The 18,726-nt window shown below is 59.0% G+C and overlaps 1 protein-coding gene across 2 annotated transcripts in view; it reads right to left on the bottom strand.

The window, feature by feature from the left end:
* Positions 1-15,240, bottom strand: part of GRAMD2A (GRAM domain containing 2A) — a 48,998-nt gene extending 33,758 nt beyond the window's left edge. Inside the window, exon 1 of one of the 2 annotated variants that reach the window (XM_075006619.1) lies at positions 15,180-15,240. In XM_075006619.1, the coding sequence (XP_074862720.1) occupies positions 15,180-15,223 (44 nt within the window). In that variant the 5' untranslated portion in view covers positions 15,224-15,240. Of the gene's footprint in view, positions 1-3,492; positions 3,659-15,179 lie in introns of those variants that run through there. The other variant, XM_075006617.1, reaches the window with a different exon arrangement.
* Between the last annotated feature and the right edge of the window lie 3,486 nt (positions 15,241-18,726).

Raw genomic sequence — 18,726 nt, 5'->3', positions numbered from 1 at the left:
GTCGACCAGCTGCAATAGCAAACCCCAGCAGCGAGTCTCCGAGTTCTCGTCTGGCGTCACCGTTGCAGTTGCTTTGCTCAGTGGGGGGGACGCGCAGCACTGTGAAAGCGTCCCTGTTCCTCCCGAAGCAAGAGGGCTAACGCGCCAACGCCACAGAGCTTCCACCCGGCTGGGCGAGCTGAAGGGGTTCGACGGCGGGACTCGCGGGCCAGCACTTGTGTTGCAGAGGGAACTCGTTAAGGTCGCCCTTTGTGATGGAAGCAGCTGCAGGAGCCTGGCAACTCGATGCTGCACTACGGCTCTCAGGACTGGATTCTCGCAATGGCTCGCGCCCCGGAGACTCACTCACACCCCCAGTGGCGATGCATGTTGCAGGCTGGGCTGTATCAGCCCCATGGAAAAGAACAACAGGCGCCACCTGTGTGGGGCTGGCCCAGGAGGCCAGGTACCCCCTTACCGAGGGGCTGGGGACACATCTACACTAAACACCCTCGCCCGTCCATCCAGCGGGGCGCTCAGATCAGAGCTGAGCTGGCGGGGCCGATGGTGGGAGCTCAGCAGCTGCTTGCAGGCACCTCGCTGGGGCGTGTAAAGGAAACGCTCCGCCAATGGCCCCCGGTTGTTCTGTCACCTCGGCCTGGGCACCACGACGGTGGCGGCAGCTGCAGCCTGGCCCGGCCCAAGGAGACGAGCCAGGCGGCTGGGGTGGCACAGCGGCCACAAGGCTGGGGGAGCGGCTGCTGCTGCGGGCGGGGCTGGTGCATGGCCAGCTGTAGGCGGCAGCAGTGACTCCGAGGAGCCTGGGCTCCGAGGCTCAGACCCACCAGGTTTCCCTTACAGCCCAGACGCCCCCGAAAGCGCCCTCTGCCTTGCGCGCTGAGTGCTTTCCACACACCTCGTCCTGCAGCACGAGCCTCCCTCGCCGTTCGCACGCCGGCACCACTGCCACGCTCCGCCCGGGGAGGCGGCTCGGAACCCCCCCGAGACGAGGCAGCATTTCCCACTGGGGCCTTACCCAAAACTCCTCCTTCTCCCCTGCTTTCCGGTTGCGGCTGTGGAGCTCCACGCGCGGAAGGGCCGGGTTTCCGCCCCCTCCGCCCCCGCGCGCGAACGACCAAGCTCCACAGTAGCAATGCAGGTGCCGGGGAAGGAACCTCCGCCCCATTCAGAGGGGTCCTCCGCAAGGTACCAGGAAGGAGCTTGAGACAAACCCCCAGGGTGACACGTTCAAGACAGCAGGACAAGTCTGTGATGGAACAGAGGGAGGGAAACCCCCAGGCTGCGGCTCAGCCACACCTCAGAGTAAGCGCGCACCACCCCACGCAGAGCACTGCCTGCTGTGGGGAAGGAAGAGTGGGAGAATCCTGGCTTGGGAGCGGGAGGCGGGACCAGTGTCATCCTCAGTCATACCCGCAATACGCAGCTGCGTAGGGCACCATCGGGTCTCAGTGTCCACCCAGCCGCCTCTTCCCATCCCTGGTCTGTGGCTGCTGCAGCCTGGTGGAGATGAGCTAGTTAACTCAGAAGCAAAACAGCCTTCCAGGCGGCCTGGTATCAGAACAGCGCCCTGGGCAAGTCCTTCGGCCGGTGGTAACAAAGCCCATTCACACGGGCCTATGGCCAAAGGGTCTGAACAGACAAGTAGCCTACAGTTCCGTAGTTTGAAATGGCCTATTAGCCATTAGTGTGTTCCTGAAGATTAGGACACCGTCCCTCCTCGCTGGGCTGCCGTTGGGCATGGGGCACCCCTTTGACAGGGCTGTGTAGGGCCCCACGAAGCCTACGGGTGGCCCTGGGCAGGACCCCAAGCGCTGCGCAGAGGAAGTGGCTGAGTTAACCAGCTTGGACTCGGCTGAACTGCCAAGGTACTTGAGCCTCCGGGGCAGGCTTGCAGGTGTGCGATGCTCTTCTCTTGCGGCACTTCTAAGAACTCACTGTGGCCCCAGGCCGCCTTGGTAAGGCTCTGACATTTCCAGGTGATTACTACACCCACCCTGCCAGGGCAGGACATGCCTCAGAGACGCAGCACTAAACTGCAGCTCTGGAGCCTCTGGGCCAGGAATCCAGCTCTGCGTAAAGTCGGCGGCAGGTGGGAGCGGGGAGCCTTCACAGCTCAGCCGGAGGAGGATGGACCCAGGCGAGGGTGAGCACAGGGAGAACTTGCCTCAGCACGGCCGGTATTTACCCTCCCACCGTTAAAAGCACAGCAAGCGACCCGCACAGCTCACAGGCCTCCTGCCTCTGCCGGCCTCCCTCCCCGCACGGGGCCCCAGCACCGCGGCCGAGAGCAGCCTGGCATCTCCCTCCTTGGCAGGCCAGACCGGCTTAAGCTTTATCATCTGTAACTCTGCAAACAAGCGTCTGGCGAAGCAGCTGCCGAGCTCACAGCAAGCAGTAGCTGAGCAACCGCTCCCCTGCCTTTGTTCAAGCAGCGAGGCCAGGGCTTCTCTCCCCCTCCTCAGGGCGTGGGTGAGGGGGGCAGCACAGGCCTGCCACCAGGCGTGGGTTCTAGTCCTCCGGCCACCAGGCGCGGGTTCTAGTCCTCCGGCCACCAGGCACCAGGCGCGGGTTCTAGTCCTCCGGCCACCAGGCGCGGGTTCTAGTCCTGGCTCTGCCCCCGACCTGCTGTGGGGCATTGGGCGAGCCCTGCCCCACTCCGTGCCTCAGTTTCCCCTCTGCCTCCTTTGTCTGTCCTGGTTTGTACGATTGCACGCTCTCCAGGGCAGGGACCCCAGTGGAGCCCTGATCTCACTCAGGGCCTCTGGGTGCTGCTGTAACAGACGACACCAGCCCGGCACGGCAGGGGCTTTCACAGCCACGAGCCCCTCCTCTCTGTCGCTCGTGAGTCCGTTCTGCAGGGAGAGCTGGCTGACTAGGGTAACAAGCCCTAAAGACACTGACGGAGACACTCCGACTGCCTTCAGCAGAGGGCCATGGGCCTGGCCAGCAGGATCACAGAGGGGCCAGCGCCAGCTGTCACACCAGCTCCGCTTTCTCCGCCCGCAGCAGAGCCAGCAGCTCCCATCCTGAACACCTGCCCCCGGCGTACGGCCGCTGCTCGTTCCTGCCGCTTCGGGCGCCAGAGGGGCAGAAACCCAGCGTCAGGCACCTTTGGCTCCGCATGCTCACGGCGGGGGCAGCAGGAAACGGTCCCTACAAATGGGGTTTCACAGACGCCCTCCGGCCCGCCCCGCCCCGCCCTTTACGCGGGCGCCTCTCCCACGAGGCTGGGCCTGAGCTGGCTGTTGGCAAGCGGAACCCGGCCAGGGACACCAGGCACTGCCAGAAAGAACAGCTGCACATCTCCCCAGCCGCCAGACCCCACACGGCAACTAACGCGGAAGGAGACAAGGCCCTGCCACCGCAGGCTGCCACTCCCCTCTCAGCTGGGCGGGCGCGGAGGTGCACCCGGGCAGGACACGGGGAACGCACTGCAACAGGGCACCTGCACTGAGGCTGCCTCGGCTCCTGGTCCCCGTGCCGACACGTTACCTCAGGAGCAGCTGCGCCGCTCTCCGGCCTGACTGCACGCAGCTACCTGCTGCTGCAAGCCGGGCCAGCGGGGCGGGCGGGAGGGACTCCATGGAACTAGCGCAGATACGGAGGAAGACAAGGGCGAGGGAACATCCGGAGCTCTCCAGCTCGTCTCTCCCTCCGGCAGCGGCTGGTCCAACAGAGGAGAGTCCCTCCCCTGCCTCCTTCCTCACACCCGGCGACTGACAGTACAGAAAGGCTTCTGCAAACCCCAGCACTGCGTGTCCCAGCAGCTGCTGCCAGCTTCAGCCCCCGAGCCCAGGCTGACCATGTGCCTGGCGCTCGGGAAACACGGAAGAAGTGGGGAGGAGGCGGCTTAACCAAAGCCCCACCTGTCCCAGGAGCTGGAAGATCGGCCCGGCTGGGAAGGAGGGTGACAGCTGTTCGCCTCCTGCCTCAGAGCCCATCCCTGAGTCGCTCTGGTGCCAGCACTGAGCCCAGCAGCCCCAGAGCAGAGCAAAGCATTCCCCTGCCGCCAGGGCTGCCCACAGCTGCAGCAGGGGCCCACTTCCGTCCCCAGGCTCCTGGCTGGCCAGTATTGGGCAAACAGCCAGGGAATCCCTGCACTTGGCTGCCATACAGCCTCCAGCTCTGCTGCCAAGTTGCTGCTCCTGCGGGGGACTCGTGCCAGCCCAGGATGGATACGTGGCCACCTGGGCAGAAGCAGAGGCACCCTAAGAGATTGGTCTTTTCTTCCCCTGTCCACACCCATGTTTGGCCCAAGGCCAATTGCACTGGTAACGAGGCCTGGCAGGGATCCGTTTTTAACTGGCAAACGTCAGTCTTTTGTTTGCAGAGGGTTCTGTAACTGTTGATCTTTGTAGATAGGGTTGTTAACCCTAAGCCAGCCCATCACCTCGGGGAGAGGTGATCCAAATTCATCTGGTCTCTACCCTTTGACCTGTCCAATTTGGGTGACCCTTCCAGGAACTGTAGCTCCCGCTGGCATCTCTCTCTGGGTCCTTGAGACACACAAGCCACCTCCCCACGACAAGGAACAGACCACCTGCAAACACACCACTGCAAGTTACCAGCAGCAGATCTACAAAAGAAGAAATCAGGCAAGCCATTGCCCATCTGAGAAGCAGAAAAGCACCTGGTCCAGACAACATCCCTGCAGAAGCAATCAAGGCAGCTAGCGAGACATGAGTCAACATGATGTAGAAATCTATTTGGGAAGATTTGGGATACTGAGGAGATCCCCCAAGACTGGAAACATGGCTGCTTATCAAGCTTCCAAAGGGATGCAAGTACTGGAGGGGCACCACGTTACTGTCTGTTCCAGGAAAAGCGTTCAGTAGGATTCTCTTGGAGGGAATGAAGACAGAATGGACAGACAGCTCAGGGAAGAACAGGCCGGCTTCCGAAGTGAGAGACCCTGTCCTGACCTAATAGCAACTCTCAGAGTGATCACAGAACAGTCGCTCGAGTGGAACTCCCCCTGTACACAACCTTCAGAGATTTTAAAAACGCCTTTGACAGCGCTGAGAGAGACGCTTTGTGGAAACTGCTCCAACACCGCAGCATCCCAGACAAAAGTACCAACTCGATTCATTCAGCGTATGAACCCTCCACGTGCCAAGTTGTTCACAGTGGTGCCGGACAGACTCCTTCAGCGTACTGTCGGGAGTGCAACAAGGGTGCCTATCGTCACCTTTCCTGTTCTTGATCACAATGAACAGGACAACGAGCAGGACAACACAAGGCCGTCAATAAGGCGTTCAGTGGACACTTTTCAAACAGCTGGAGGACATTGATTTTTGCTGATGTCACCCTCCTGTCACAGCAGCATGGAAGAAAAGGTCGCAACACTAGACAAAACTGCCTCAATGACTGGACTGAGCATTAACAAGGGAAAGACCAAGACAATGAGGATCAACCAGTCCAACACCACCACCATCATCCCACTGCAAGGGGATGACCTGGAAGATGTGGAGCAGTTCACCTACTTGGGGAGTACTATGGGCACAGATGGAGGAACAGATAAAGATATCAATGCAGGATAGGGAAAGCGACAACTGCATTCAAGACTCTCCGTCCCATATGGAACTCACAGATAACACCTGCAGAGATGACACTGGATCTGCAACACAAATATGAAACGTGCTCTTGTATGGACTCGAGACCCGGCGCACTAAAGTCTTCAAATCACAAGCAGATGCCTGAGGTACGTCCTTCACATCAAATGGCAAGACTTCATCACAAATGAGGTGCTTTGGAACAGAGCAGGACAAGAACCACTTGATATTCAAATCAAGAGAAGAAAGTGGGGATGGCCAGGCCACACTCTCAGAAAACCATCGTCCAGCAGAGTCCATCAAGCTCTCACGTGGAACCACAAGGCAGACACAAACGAGGAAGACCGTGGAGAAGATCTACTGAAACTGAAGGACAACAACTGGGGTGCTCCTGGGGCCAGCTAGAAGTTTTGTCCCAAGACAGAGTGAAGCGGAGGAGACTGGTGGATGACCTACGCTCCCCCTGCATGACTGGGGCTAAGCAGTCGTGTCAGTCTCACAGCAGGCATGCAAACCAAGGAAGTAATATTTGAAACAATAATCAAAACGCACCATCATTCCATCGCAACTGCCTCGGAGCCCCCTCATTTCCCACAACTGTGGGCATTTAATGTCAATGAGAACGGGGAAAAATGCCAACAGCCCAGAATTTTGTGCAGCTGGGTAAACTTAAAATAAAAAACCGTAACAAAAATCCATGTTCTATGGCTGTTGAAGCACAAGGAAGTCAAAATTTAATTCTGCCAAGCAGATCTCGCTCTGTGCTGACCCTTGGCCAGACTGCATTTCACCCATCTTCTCTGGGTGCAACGCCAGGCCCTACCAAAGAGCTCTCCTGGACCACTCTTTCTCTTGATTCCACCCACAACAGACAGTAGACACACCTGGGGGCACGGGGACCATGAGCTGCCTCGCACAGCTGGGATCACCACCAGAGCCAGCAACCACCAGTGTGAGGGGACGTGAAGGGTCGGGCAGGCAGTCTGAGCTCCGTTATGCAAACAGCTCAGAAGCCAAGCATCACTGAAACCAAACGGGCATAGTGAGGGGCAGAAGGAAAGGCCGCTCAGCACCTCAGACAAGTTACAGCTCCACTGCAGGCAGCTAAAGAATGGGCTGGAAGGGGTTTGTGCACCCTGCTCCTAAGCCTCCCCAGTGGCACAGATTCCACAACCTCCTGTTGCAGAGCTCAGCTACTGGTATAGTTCAAAAGTGTTCCCTCACATGTCCCTCACACCTAACCTAGACTGCCCTTTGCAGGTAAATCGCATTCATGGTGCTCTTACCTGCAAGGGACACAGAATGGCCAATCGCCGTCCTTTCTATGGCAGCTCTGAACATATTTAGAAAGCTTATCAGGGCCACCTCATTGCTCTTATCTCAAGAGCAAGAGCAGATACGATAACTTATCTCAACCCTCCCTCCTCCACCTCCCACTTCTTCCCATTTCTCAGAATCAGAGGCACTCAGTGCAGCCTGGGTTTGGGAACTGGTGATGGCATCAGTCGCTCTCCTCTGGACTCTGTCCAATTTGTCCCCATCCTTCCTAAACTGCAGTGCCCACAGCTGAACCCTCTCCTCCGGCAGGGGCCTCACCAGTGCTGAGCGGAGGGGGACAATTACTGCCTGTGTTTTTCGCAAAACACAGGAATCAATTGCCCAAGGGGGGTTGTAAATCTCTCCAGCACTGGAGATTCTAAGAGCAGGTCGGATAAATACCTAACAGGGTGATCTGGATGGTGCTTAGTCCTGCCAGGAGCGCAGGGGCTGGACCTGATAACCAGTTGCAGTCCCTTCCAGGCCTAGTGATTCTGCATCAGCCTTTTTGGAAATTACATCATATTGCTGACCCACGTTCCATTTGTGACTCCCTCCAGACCCAGCTGGCCACACTACTGCCTACCCAGCTATAACCCGTTTTGCAACTGCACCTCTGATTTTAACTTCCTAAGGCACGTTCTTTGCACTTGTCCTGATTGAAGTTAATCCGGCTGCTTTCGGACCAATTCTCCAGTTGGTTTCAGTTGTTTTTCCATCTTACCCTGTCCACCAAAGTGCCTGGAACCTTTCCCAGCTTGATGTCATCGGCAGCCTTTATAAGCATGAGCCACTCCATTATCCAAGTCATTAATGGACATATTGACAAGTACCAGACCCAGGACTGACCCTCCAGGACCCTATTACCTATCCTCTCCCAGTCTGACAGTGAGCCCGATAGCTCCACATGGAATACAGGCTTTCCATCAGCTGTGCCCGCACCCTCTGGAAACCTTACCCATGCGACGTACGTTTCCTTAGTTTGCAGGCCACCGTCAAAAACCCCTTACCACCAGCCACGGTGGAGCACGTCTACTTCCCTGCTCTCCTAAAGGCCAGTAATTCTATCACAGATGGACCTCGAGTGGGTTTGGAATCAGCACAGTTTCGTCTTGACAAATCTCTGCTGACTCATGATCCTCGTAACCCTATTCTCCTCCAGGGGCTCACAAACTGATCTTTTCACCATTTGCTCCTGTCTCTTTCCAGGAATTGTCATTAGTGCCTATCTTTAAACAGTCTTCCTACTCGTGCTCTTCTCCAGTCTTCTGGGCACTCGCCCAGCCTCCAGGAGCTCCCAAAGATAATTGTTAACAGCTCCAAGGTTGCTTCAGCCACTTCCTGATGAGCTGAAAGCCACATGCCATAAAACCAAGCTGCAGCCAGGGCAGAATGCACACAGCACATAAACTAATCCAGGGGCAGGCCTATCACAACGCACATCCTACTTCCTTCAGGGACCCCAAGGCCATGAAGGCAGGCAACAGGAAGTGCTTATCAGGCTCATCAGCGTGGGCTGGCAGAGGACAGAGGGGTTGGAAAATTCACACCTAAGGCAGTTCCCACCATCAGCCACATGCTCTGACCCTAAGGGCCAAGCCATGTGGAACTAGAGCACAACCAGGACGTGCCGGCAGAAGGGATTGATTTAAATACAGCATAAACCACCAAAAAAAAAAAAAATACCAATTGAAATTAAGTTACCAAAAAAGCTCAAACTGACTGCACTTAGCGGGAGCTTCATTTTGGAGCGAGCCCCATTCAAAACAAATATAGGCTGGGGCTCCTTTCGGAGAGCTGAGTTACGCCAAAGTAAAATAGGGAACAGACTTACGGCATCACCTGTATGGGCTGTGGCCAGGATGTCCCCAAATAAGGGCATGTGTGATGTAACATGAAATAAGAAAGTGATACTCCATGGCACCTGGCAACTCGAGATTTCTCTGACTGCAGCTTGCTGTACTGTAAACGTAAGGGACCAATTCTAAACTGAGTTAAGTAACCAAACAAGCCATAAGGATTAGCTCCGCTGAACTTTTTTTTCCCCCGAGCAATGTTCAACGCAAACAGCTTGGGCGGTTACTTGTCAAATCACACACACTGAGGGGCAGAGAGAGAGTTCTGAAGAGTGATGCATTGCAAAGGGAATTACTTCAGTTACTGGCCAGTGGAACTACTCAGCTACATCCACACCTTCATCTGCATCGTTTCTTCTCAATAAGCACAGAGGTAGCTGTGTTAGTCTGCATTGTGGTGGGAATACACCACACCCCCTTCAGCTGACACCCCACATTCTAGGCGGCAGGGGGCTGGCGGTCCTCATCTCGCACAGGATGGGATCATTGGTTCAGCTCAGCCTGGCACAGACCAAACGGGAGCCAGAGCTGGGGGAAAGCGTAGGTGGGAATCATAGAATCCTAGGGCTAGAAGGGACCTCAGCAGGTCATCTAGTCCAGCCCCCTGCCCACAGCAGGACCAACCCCAACTAAATCACCCCAGCCAGGACTTTGTCAAGACGGGACTTCAAAACCTCTAGGGATGGAGATTCCACCACGTCTCGCGGTAACGCATTCCAGTGCTGCACCACCCTCCTGGTGAAGCAGTTTTTTCCCAATAGCCAACCTATCCCTCTCCTTCTGTAACTTCAGACCATTGCTCCTTGTTCTGCCATCTGTCACCACTGAGCACAGCTTCTCACCCTCCTCTTTAGGACTCCCCTGCAAGAAGTTGAAGGCTGCTATTAAATCACCCCTCAGTCTTCTCTTCGGCAAACTAAACAAGCCCAAATCCCTCAGCCTCTCCTCACAGGTCATGTGCTCCAGCCCCTTAATCATTTTCATTCCTCCAAATGAAATTGATGGGTAGTAGGTTCAAAACTAATAAAAGGAAATTTTTCTTCACACAGCGCACAGTCAACCTGTGGAACTCCTTGCCCGAGGAGGCTGTGAAGGCCAGGACTCTATTAGGGTTTAAAAAAGAGCTTGATAAATTTTTGCAGGTTAGGTCCATAAATGGCTATTAGCCAGGGATAAAGCATGGTGCCCTAGCCTTCAGTACAAGGGCAGGAGATAGATGGCAGGAGATAAATCACTTGATCATTGTCTTCTGTTCTCCTTCTCTGGGGCACCTGGCATTGGCCACCGTCGGCAGATGGGATGCTGGGCTGGATGGACCTTTGGTCTGACCCAGTATGGCCGTTCTTATGTTCTCCCTGCTGAACCTGCTCCAGCACATCCACATCCTTTCTATACTGGGGGGCCTCACCAGTCCTGAACAGACGGGAACAACCACTTCTCTAGATCTGCTTGAAATGCTCCTCCTAATGCACCCCAGTATGCTGTTAGCCTGCTTGGCTACAAGGACACACCGTTTACTCATATCCAGCCTTTCATCCACCGTAACCCCTAGGTCCCTTTCCATCGTACTGCGGCTGAGCCAGTCGGTCCCCAGCCTGTAACTGTTTGGGATTCTTCTGCCCCAGGTGCAGGACTCTACACTTCTCCTTGTTGAACCGCATCAGATTTCTCTTGGCCCAGTCCTCCAATCTATCCAGGTCCCTCTGGATCCTACCTCTCCCCCAGCTTAGTGTCATCTGCAGACTTGCTGAGGGTGAAACCCAGTCCCTCATCCAGGTCATTAATAGAGATGCTGAACAACACCGGCCCCAGAACAGAGCCTTGGGCACTCCGCTTGAAACTGACCACCATCTGAATACTGAGCCACTGACCACTGCCTATTGGGCCCGAATGCCAAGCCAGCAATCTGTCCATCTTACAGGCCATGGATCCCACCCACACTTCCTCAGCTTATGGGCAAGAATGTTGTGGGAGACTGTAACAAAAGCTTTGCTGAAGTCGAGGTGTATCACACCCACTGACTTCCCCACGCCCACAGAGCTTGTTACCTCGTCATAGAAGCTAATCAGACTGGTCAGGCACCCCTTGCCCTTGGGGAATCCATGCTGACTACTCTAGATCACTGTCTCCTTTTCCAATGCTGCAAAATAGATTCCTTGAGGATCCCCACCATGATCCTCCCAGGGACTGAACTCAGGCTGACTGGTCTGTAGGTCCCAGGATTGTCCTTTCCTTTGTTAAAGACGGGCGCTACATTTGCCTTTCCCATCATCCCGCCCTCAAGAGGAAGCGGCCGGGGAAAGCCCGCAGGCTGGACAGCAGGCAGGGCACTGCGCTCTGGGAAGAGCGCAGCCCTCCAGGAAGCTATGGCCATTGTTTCAGTCCGTTGGCGGCCGCCTTGGCCCCACGAAGGGCCTGGGCCTAGGCCCAGAAGACGACTCCAGAGCAGGGTCCATTCCTGCACTGCCTGATGGAGATGTTATCATGGGTTATGCCCTGGAGTGCAGCTCTGCCTCATCCCACAGGAACAGCACGTCCAGCGTTCCCACGTCACCCTGGTGCCACCGCGGTCAGGGACAACGCCGGGAGCAAAGGCCGAGGCAGGCCTCTCAGCCGCTGTACCAAGGCGCTGCCTGGGGGAAGCCACACTCTGACCACAGGCAGATGAAACCACCCGTGCGGCCTGGTGCGCAGCCTCCCCACCGCCCAGCGGGCAGAGTCTGGGTCCAAGCTGTGCTGAGCGTGGAGACGGGCCTGGTACGCAGCCTCCCCACCGCCCAGCGGGCAGAGTCTGCGTGCAAGCTGTGCTGAGAGTGGAGACGGGCCTGGTGCGCAGCCTCCCCACCGCCCAGCGGGCAGAGTCTGGGTGCAAGCTGTGCTGAGCGTGGAGACGGGCCTGGTACGCAGCCTCCCCACCGCCCAGCGGGCAGAGTCTGGGTGCAAGCTGTGCTGAGCGTGGAGACGGGCCTGGTACGCAGCCTCCCCACCGCCCAGCGGGCAGAGTCTGGGTGCAAGCTGTGCTGAGCGTGGAGACGGGCCTGGTACGCAGTCTCCCCACCGCCCAGCGGGCAGAGTCTGGGTGCAAGCTGTGCTGAGCGTGGAGACGGGCCTGGTGCGCAGTCTCCCCACCGCCCAGCGGGCAGAGTCTGGGTGCAAGCTGTGCTGAGCGTGGAGACGGGTCCAGTACGGAGGCTTTGCGCCTTTCTCCTCTGACGAGAGGCACCGGGAAGGGACTCACCACAGCTCCTGCCTTGCCCCCAGGTGACAAGTAGCGCTACGAGACCAGGGTCAGGCTGAGCGGCTGGCCCCCCAAGCTCTGCGTTAGCTCCCCACAGGCTGCACCCACGGCAGGATTTCCAGCAAAGGCCCGAGGAACTCAGGCGCAGGCAAGCAGTGCCAGTTTCACCCAGTGCAACTTCCAGGCCCAGCCTGTCACTGCTACACCAGTTCTTTCTCGCCCCCGAAACCCTTTGCAGGCGCCAGCCTGAGCTCTCTGCCCAGTCTCTCTTGTCACACAGAACCCCAGTCCCATTCCGACTCCTGCAGGAAAAAAAAAATCAGCCAAAGAGGCCAATGACACCCCAAACCCAGCAACCCCCCCTCAAAACTGGGGCACCAAAGCACCATCCCATGCAGCTGTCCACGGTAACCCTCCACCCTGACTGCCGGATACAGCACCAGGTGCTCAGCAACCGAGGTTACTGGTCCAGGCTACATGGTGTGCAGATTCCCCAGGCCTTCAGTCTAACCAGCTGACAGAGGCACAGCACCAAGGAGCGGTGGCGTTAGAGGGCAGTGCCTGTGTTTCCCCCCCAACCAACAGCTGAGCCTGCTGACCTGGAGTCAGGAAAGCAGCCTCACATCTGAAACCAGGTCCTTGCTCCTTGGCAAAAGGTCTCAGTGCCATCTGGTCCTTAGGCAGCGCCCTCATTCGCCAGACACACAAAATGCCAACCCTGCCCCCCCCCCTTCTGCTTTAGACATGGCCACTTCACACTGGAGCAGGGCTGGGAGAGGCGCCCAGCATCACGCTTACAGCCACCAAGGAGCAAGCCCTCCGCCGGGCGCTGGGCGAAGGAAGGCACGTGCTAGGGAACAGCCCAGCTCTGCTGGGAAGGGAAGGGCCCAAGACCAGGCGAGGGCTTGGGAGTGGCTCCGTTACCTCTCGCATTCAGGGCTGAGCCGGCTGCTCTGTTTCTTTAAACAACAACCACCCCACAGCGACACCCCCCCACCCTGGCGTAGGGACTAGTGGAGTCGCAGGTGGCTCCAGCTGCGGTCTGGAGAGGGTCAGCATCAATCAAAAATCATCATCATCTGCCTGCTGTTTGGTAGGCTACAGGCAGCAGGTCCAGTGCCCAGTGGCCATAGAGACAATCACAGCAGCAGGACCCAAGGCACACAAACGAGGCAGGAGGATGCCATTTCTTCCCTCCAAACATAAAGCCACCCAGGGTGAGGCACACCAGGCTCGCCTCATTCCTGCTAGCCCCGTTCTAAGGGCACAGACTGAGGGCCCACACCCTAACGATGCAACATGCGTGGAAGGAGTGAAGGCAGCCAATGGGACTGCACCTCCAAAATCCAGCCCCAAGGCAGCACACCCATCCCCTCTATATTCCTACATGCCAAGGCAAAGAAACGGTCTCAACCAAGAACCTGCTCGGCCTGTGAAAAACCAGAAGTGCCCAAACGCAGAGGGAGGCAGGGAGCTAGTCCGCCACTCCCACCAAGAAGCCCTGAATGAAATGCAATAAAGCACTGTACTGTAGAACAAACAATGCAGGTCCTGTCCATGCGGAGACTCACAAGCAGGCCTGGCTTAGCTTTACGGGAAAGAGCCACTGCGTTTCCCAACCAGACCCAGCACGGCACTTCATTAGCATGCTGGGGAACGCGCCAGCAGCCTGGGCGGGATGAGCTGCAATAAAGCGGAGAAAAGAGAGAAAAGTTTGCAGCAGTGGCAGGAAAGCCCGGCTTTTCCAGTGCGCAGCCACACAGGTCGCAACCCTGCTTAGGCAGGGTCCTCGGAAACTCACCACCACCTCCAAGCTTCTAAAACCTGCCCTGAAAGCACCACGCGCAAAAAGCCCGAGCAGGCCAGCAGCAGCGCGACCTGCTCTGCTGCCAACGCCGCCAGCCCTGGTCTGAGCTGGGGAGCGGTGTGCAGGGCAGAGACAGGGATCCGCAGCGCCACTCTCCAAAGCAGCACACAAAGCGAGAACTGTGCGAGGAGCCGCTGGAAGAAGCCACAAGCGCTCAGCGCCTGCCCTCCACACCCTCCAGGCCAGCACTGCATTCCTGAGCGAGACAAGCGCCCAGGCGGGCGCCAAGACCCGCGCGGAATTGCTCCTGGCCAGCGAGAAAGACAGCGAGAAAGTTTCCTGCTCTCGGGGTCTCCGGAGCCAGCTGCAGCCGCGTGGCCCTTCCCGAGCGCGCGCCCGTTCTGTCGTTCACCGGGCCACCTGCCCGACAGCAGCAGGAAACCTGGCAAGCAAAAGCAGCAGAGGAAGGGCTCTCGCCAGCCTCTCCGAGCCGCAGCCACCAGGCCCCTGCCGAACCTGCCGACAGCCACCCAAGCCGCCCGCGGGCCGCTGACCCAGGAGGGACGCCCACGGGCTGGCCCTCGCCGCAAACGTTCCACTCCCACGAGAGCCGCACGCGCCCTGGCCTGGAGCAGCCCTGCGGGCTCAGGAGCAGCTACCCGCAGCCGCCGGGCTCCCTCGCAGGGACTGGAGCAGAATCGCTCGGTGCCCCCTCCGGCCACCGCGCCCCGGGCGGGCAGACAGTGGCTGTAAGGCCGCAGACAGGCCCCCAGAACGGCTCACAGCCCCGTCTCGGGGGGCGGGGGGCACCAGGCCTGGCAGCCGACTGGCGCTGCGGCTGCAGCCCTGGGCGGCCGGGTTCAGGGTCCAGCCCCCTGAGCTCCAGCCGGGCCCGGGCAGCGGGGCTCCAGCTCTGCTCCTGCCCCGAACACGGGGACTCGGGTCGGCGCCGGGTTCTCCTGGTCACCGCCGTCCTCCACGGGGCTGACGGTGCAGGGAAGCCCGAGATCCCCCCCAGGGCCCAGTCGCTGCCTCTCCGGAGCCCGGAGCACCCGGGTCCCGCGAAGCTGCCTGCAGCCGGGCACCCCCGAGAGGCTCAGACAGGGGGGCGCCCCCGCGCGCAGGGGTGGGACCGCCCGCGGCCGGAGCAGACTCCAGGCTGGGGCGGGGCTTGGACCCCAGTTCCGCAGGGTCTCTCCAGAGTGGCCAAGCAGAGAAAGGCCCTGGCCGGCCGCAGCCAGCCCCGCTCGGCTCCCGGCGGTGCACGGCGCTGTCCTCCCCGGCGGCGCCCGCGGCCGCCTCCGGTCAACCGCGGGGCAGCGGCGAGCGGGACGAATCCGCTGTGCAGCCCCGGAGGCGGGAGCCCCCCGCGCAGACCCGCTACAGACCGGCCCGGCCCGCCACGCTACCTGGGTGGCCGCCCCGCGCTCTCCGCCCGGCTCGGCGCCGTCATCCCGGCACCCCGCTCCGCTCCGCCAGCGCCAGCGCCAGCCGCTCGCCTCGCCCCACCCCGCCACCTCCCATTGGCCGCCAGCTGCCCCGCCCGCACGGCGCGCAGAGGCCTCCGCGATCGCCCATTGGCTGCTCCAGGCCCCGCCCCCAGAGCATCGCCCTCGGATCTGTAAGGGGCGGGGCCTGGCGGCGGCGAGTTCCCTCCCCACTGATCCCCCCCGACCATTGCCCCGCCCTCGAGCAGTGACCCCCCGGCACTACCCCCCCACTCCGGACACTGCCCCCCAACTCGGGCATTGACCCGCCTACACTGTCCCCCTAGCGCGGCATTGACCCCCCCCCCGTACTTGCCCCCCGCCCTCTCTGGGCACTGCCCCCCCGGCGTGGGCAGTGGCCCTGGCCCTACCCATTTCCCCTCAGGCCCCACCCCCTTCCAAGGTATTCCCCGCCCCTTGCCCAGCCACTTCCCGGCACAGGGTCTTCTGACCCCCCCTGCCACTCATAGCCCCACCCCCTTCCCAGGCATCTCATCCTGTGCCCCACATAGACATTACCCCACTCCGGGCATTTCCTCCCTTTTCCCAGGCCCCTGCCTCTCCCCTGGTCCTAGCCCCCCAGCCCGCTGCCTCACTTCAGTCTGTCTCTTCCAGGAGTCTCTGTAAGGCTGCTGCACAGGGGTCTGCTGGGGCTGGGGCGCAGCCAGCCTCTGCCAAGCCCGGCTCAGGGCTGATTAGATTAATGAAGACAGGGTCTCTCCTTTCTGTTGGGGTAGGTAGCCATTGGGAGAGCAGGGTCAGGTTCACTGGTCCCAGCGCCCCACTGCCTTACCTTGTGTACTCATTTTCACCTGGACAGGGCCCTGGTTGACTCCCCCTGAGGGCAGGCACACAAGGGCAGAGGCTCTGGCCCACTCCTCCAACCTGTAATTACGTATTCAATTTGATGAAAGATGCGCAGACAAGTGCCTGTCCCATGCTCTGTGTGCCCTTTGCATCAGGGAATTCTTTGCCACCCCTGTGGGCACACTGGGGCTCTCGTAACCTCCCTGCACCCCTCGCCGGCCTGCCAGAGGACACCAGTCTTGGCAGCACTGCACTTAAAATGCTGACATCCAGGAGGATTACAAAACACCTTCAGGCAATATTTTCCTGGTGTGAATCAGCCAGGGCCCAGGTGCTGAAGTACACGCGGTAGCGCAACATCTCCTAACGCCAAAGACCCGCAGCACTGTCGCCTCCTAATTGTTCCCTTGATCTTTCCGTGCCCACCATGAATCTGTGCCACGTGCCGGGATCCCCCTGAGAGGAGCCAGCCGGCTTGCAGTGGGTTCCAGACAACGCCCCAGCCCTTCTCTCTCCTTTAGCTCTTGCTTCCTTAGCCCAGGGGCAGCGCTCAGATGCTAATGCTGAAAGCCAAAGGCTCCTTCAGAGGATACCCAGCATAGTGCAGGTGGTAACACCCTCACCCCTCCCTGGCTCTTATCTAACGCTTTTCATCAGTCAGTTGCAGACCTATCCGCGAAGGAGGGGAGAACCGTTATGCCCACTTGGCAGATGGGGAAACTGAGGCACAGGGCAACGCTACTATTTTCCCCTGGACACTCAGAAGCAGAATGCAGGAAGCCGACTTATGCACTAGCCCCTAGACCCGACTGCCCACTGCCACAGAAGAGGAGCCATGTGAGTAGGGGGTGACCATATCTCCCACTCCCAATATAGTTCAGGGAGATATGGGGCGAGGAGCAGCTCCTCCTGCCTCCACCAAGGCACAAGCAGCCAGGCACCAGCGCAGGTGGGCTCCCTGCTTCCCACGCCTCTGGGAGCTGGGAAGGAGACAGCAGCCACCGGTGTCAATCTGAGCTCCCACAAGGCGCGGGGAGCCAGGAACCAGGCAGCCGCTGCAGGCGTGTGCTGGAACTGGGCAACAGCCACTCCTCGCCCCACAAATACGGGGCAATTAGCCCCATTTTGAAAATAAATCAGGACACTTCATGGTGCCCAAAATACAGGGCTGTCCCGCCGGAAACAGGCTGGATGGGCACCCTGCACCTGAGGCACTTCAAAGAGATTTCCGGCCTCTGCCTGTTCTCTCCCTGAGGCGGAACCATGACCCAAGCCCCTGTCTGGGCTAAGGTAAAATACTCCACCAGTGCTTGCCCGAGGAGTTAAGCTCTCTAAACCCAGGCCCAAGGTGAAGCTGTGTGTGCTCAGGGAATTCAGGTGGCGTCGCGTGTGAAGGCATCAGAGAGGTGGGGATGGCTATGTGACAGGGTGGCCTGAGGCAGAATGCCACCTTACCTATTGGCCGTGTGGAACCAGGAGTCCAGGCCCAGCAGCCCTCTGATCCAGCACTGACCCCTTCCCCAGCATAACCCCCCCCGGCCCCCCCAGCGCTGGGCAGCCTGGCAGAGAATAGCAAAGCAGACGCCTGCATCATTAAAAGCTCCCCCGGCGCTCTTTGCAAGCCTCCTTCGGTGCTGTCCCTCTGGCCCTGGCCAACTTCCAACCAGCCTAATTATGTCGTGCCAACCTGGAAACAACCTGCCAGCCTGCGTTCCCTGAAGTTACAGATCAGGAAGTTAACAAGCCTCCCTCTTCCCCAGGAAAGGGAACAAAAATGCTTGCCTGCAAAAATGACTCGGTGTTGTGTTGTGTTGTATAGAGGAAGCACGTTCCACCTAAGAGATGGCTGCACCATTTTGCCCCCATAGGCACTGGAGGCCGTGACCTTGAGGTTCTTTCGGACCCATCGGGCTGAGGCTGCAGGGGGGCCATGTCCTCAGAGCGATTTAGGTTCCTATCTTCCACTAAACTCAGTGGGCATTTGGTGCCTCTATACCTGGGGATCAGCATCTGAGTCAGTTACAGTTTCCAACTAACTGGGCACAACCACAACTTCAGCCCTTAAAGCCCCAGTCCTCAACACCACACAGTGCAGCCCCGTTCACATCCAGGCAGCTCTGCTGACTTGCTCCCGGAGAGGCGCTGCTCCCTCAGCAGGGTGAAAGTGGCTATGCTGGGATCTCTGTGGTGGGGTCACAACTCACCCAAACAGCCTCTTCTGGCAGGGCCCCCTTCCCAGGAGTTTGACAGGACCAAGGACCCGGCCTGCTCTCAGCAGCGTACACCCCGCCTGCCAAGGGGTAATTAACCTGCCCGGGCTCCGCAGTGAAAAGGGGGGTGCTTTGGAGCTGGGACAGAACTGGCTGCAGCAAGCCTGGCGGCCCACCAGGACAGCGGTACTGTCAGGCCAACATTTTCCAAAGCGCCAAAGGCCTCCATTGTAGGGCGCCCAATTCCTCAGGTCTGCCCTGCAGAAGCACTGACACCCCCAGCACCGCGGGAAGGAGGCGGGGGACCCCCGCACCTCCAGTAGGGCCTCCCCTTGCACGCCCCAAAGCAGTGGCCACATTTGAAAAGGGGAGGGAGGGCACGATCACTGGGAGCTGTTAGGTGTTTGCCAGTCTGCCTGCAGCCCTGCGACAGTCCCCCATCCTCTCACGCC

The sequence above is a fragment of the Carettochelys insculpta genome, chromosome 12 (assembly GCF_033958435.1).
Source record: "Carettochelys insculpta isolate YL-2023 chromosome 12, ASM3395843v1, whole genome shotgun sequence".
Taxonomy (NCBI): Eukaryota; Metazoa; Chordata; order Testudines; family Carettochelyidae; genus Carettochelys; species Carettochelys insculpta.
The sequence above is the reverse complement of the archived record's forward strand: the minus strand, read 5'-3'. Positions and strand labels throughout refer to the sequence as shown.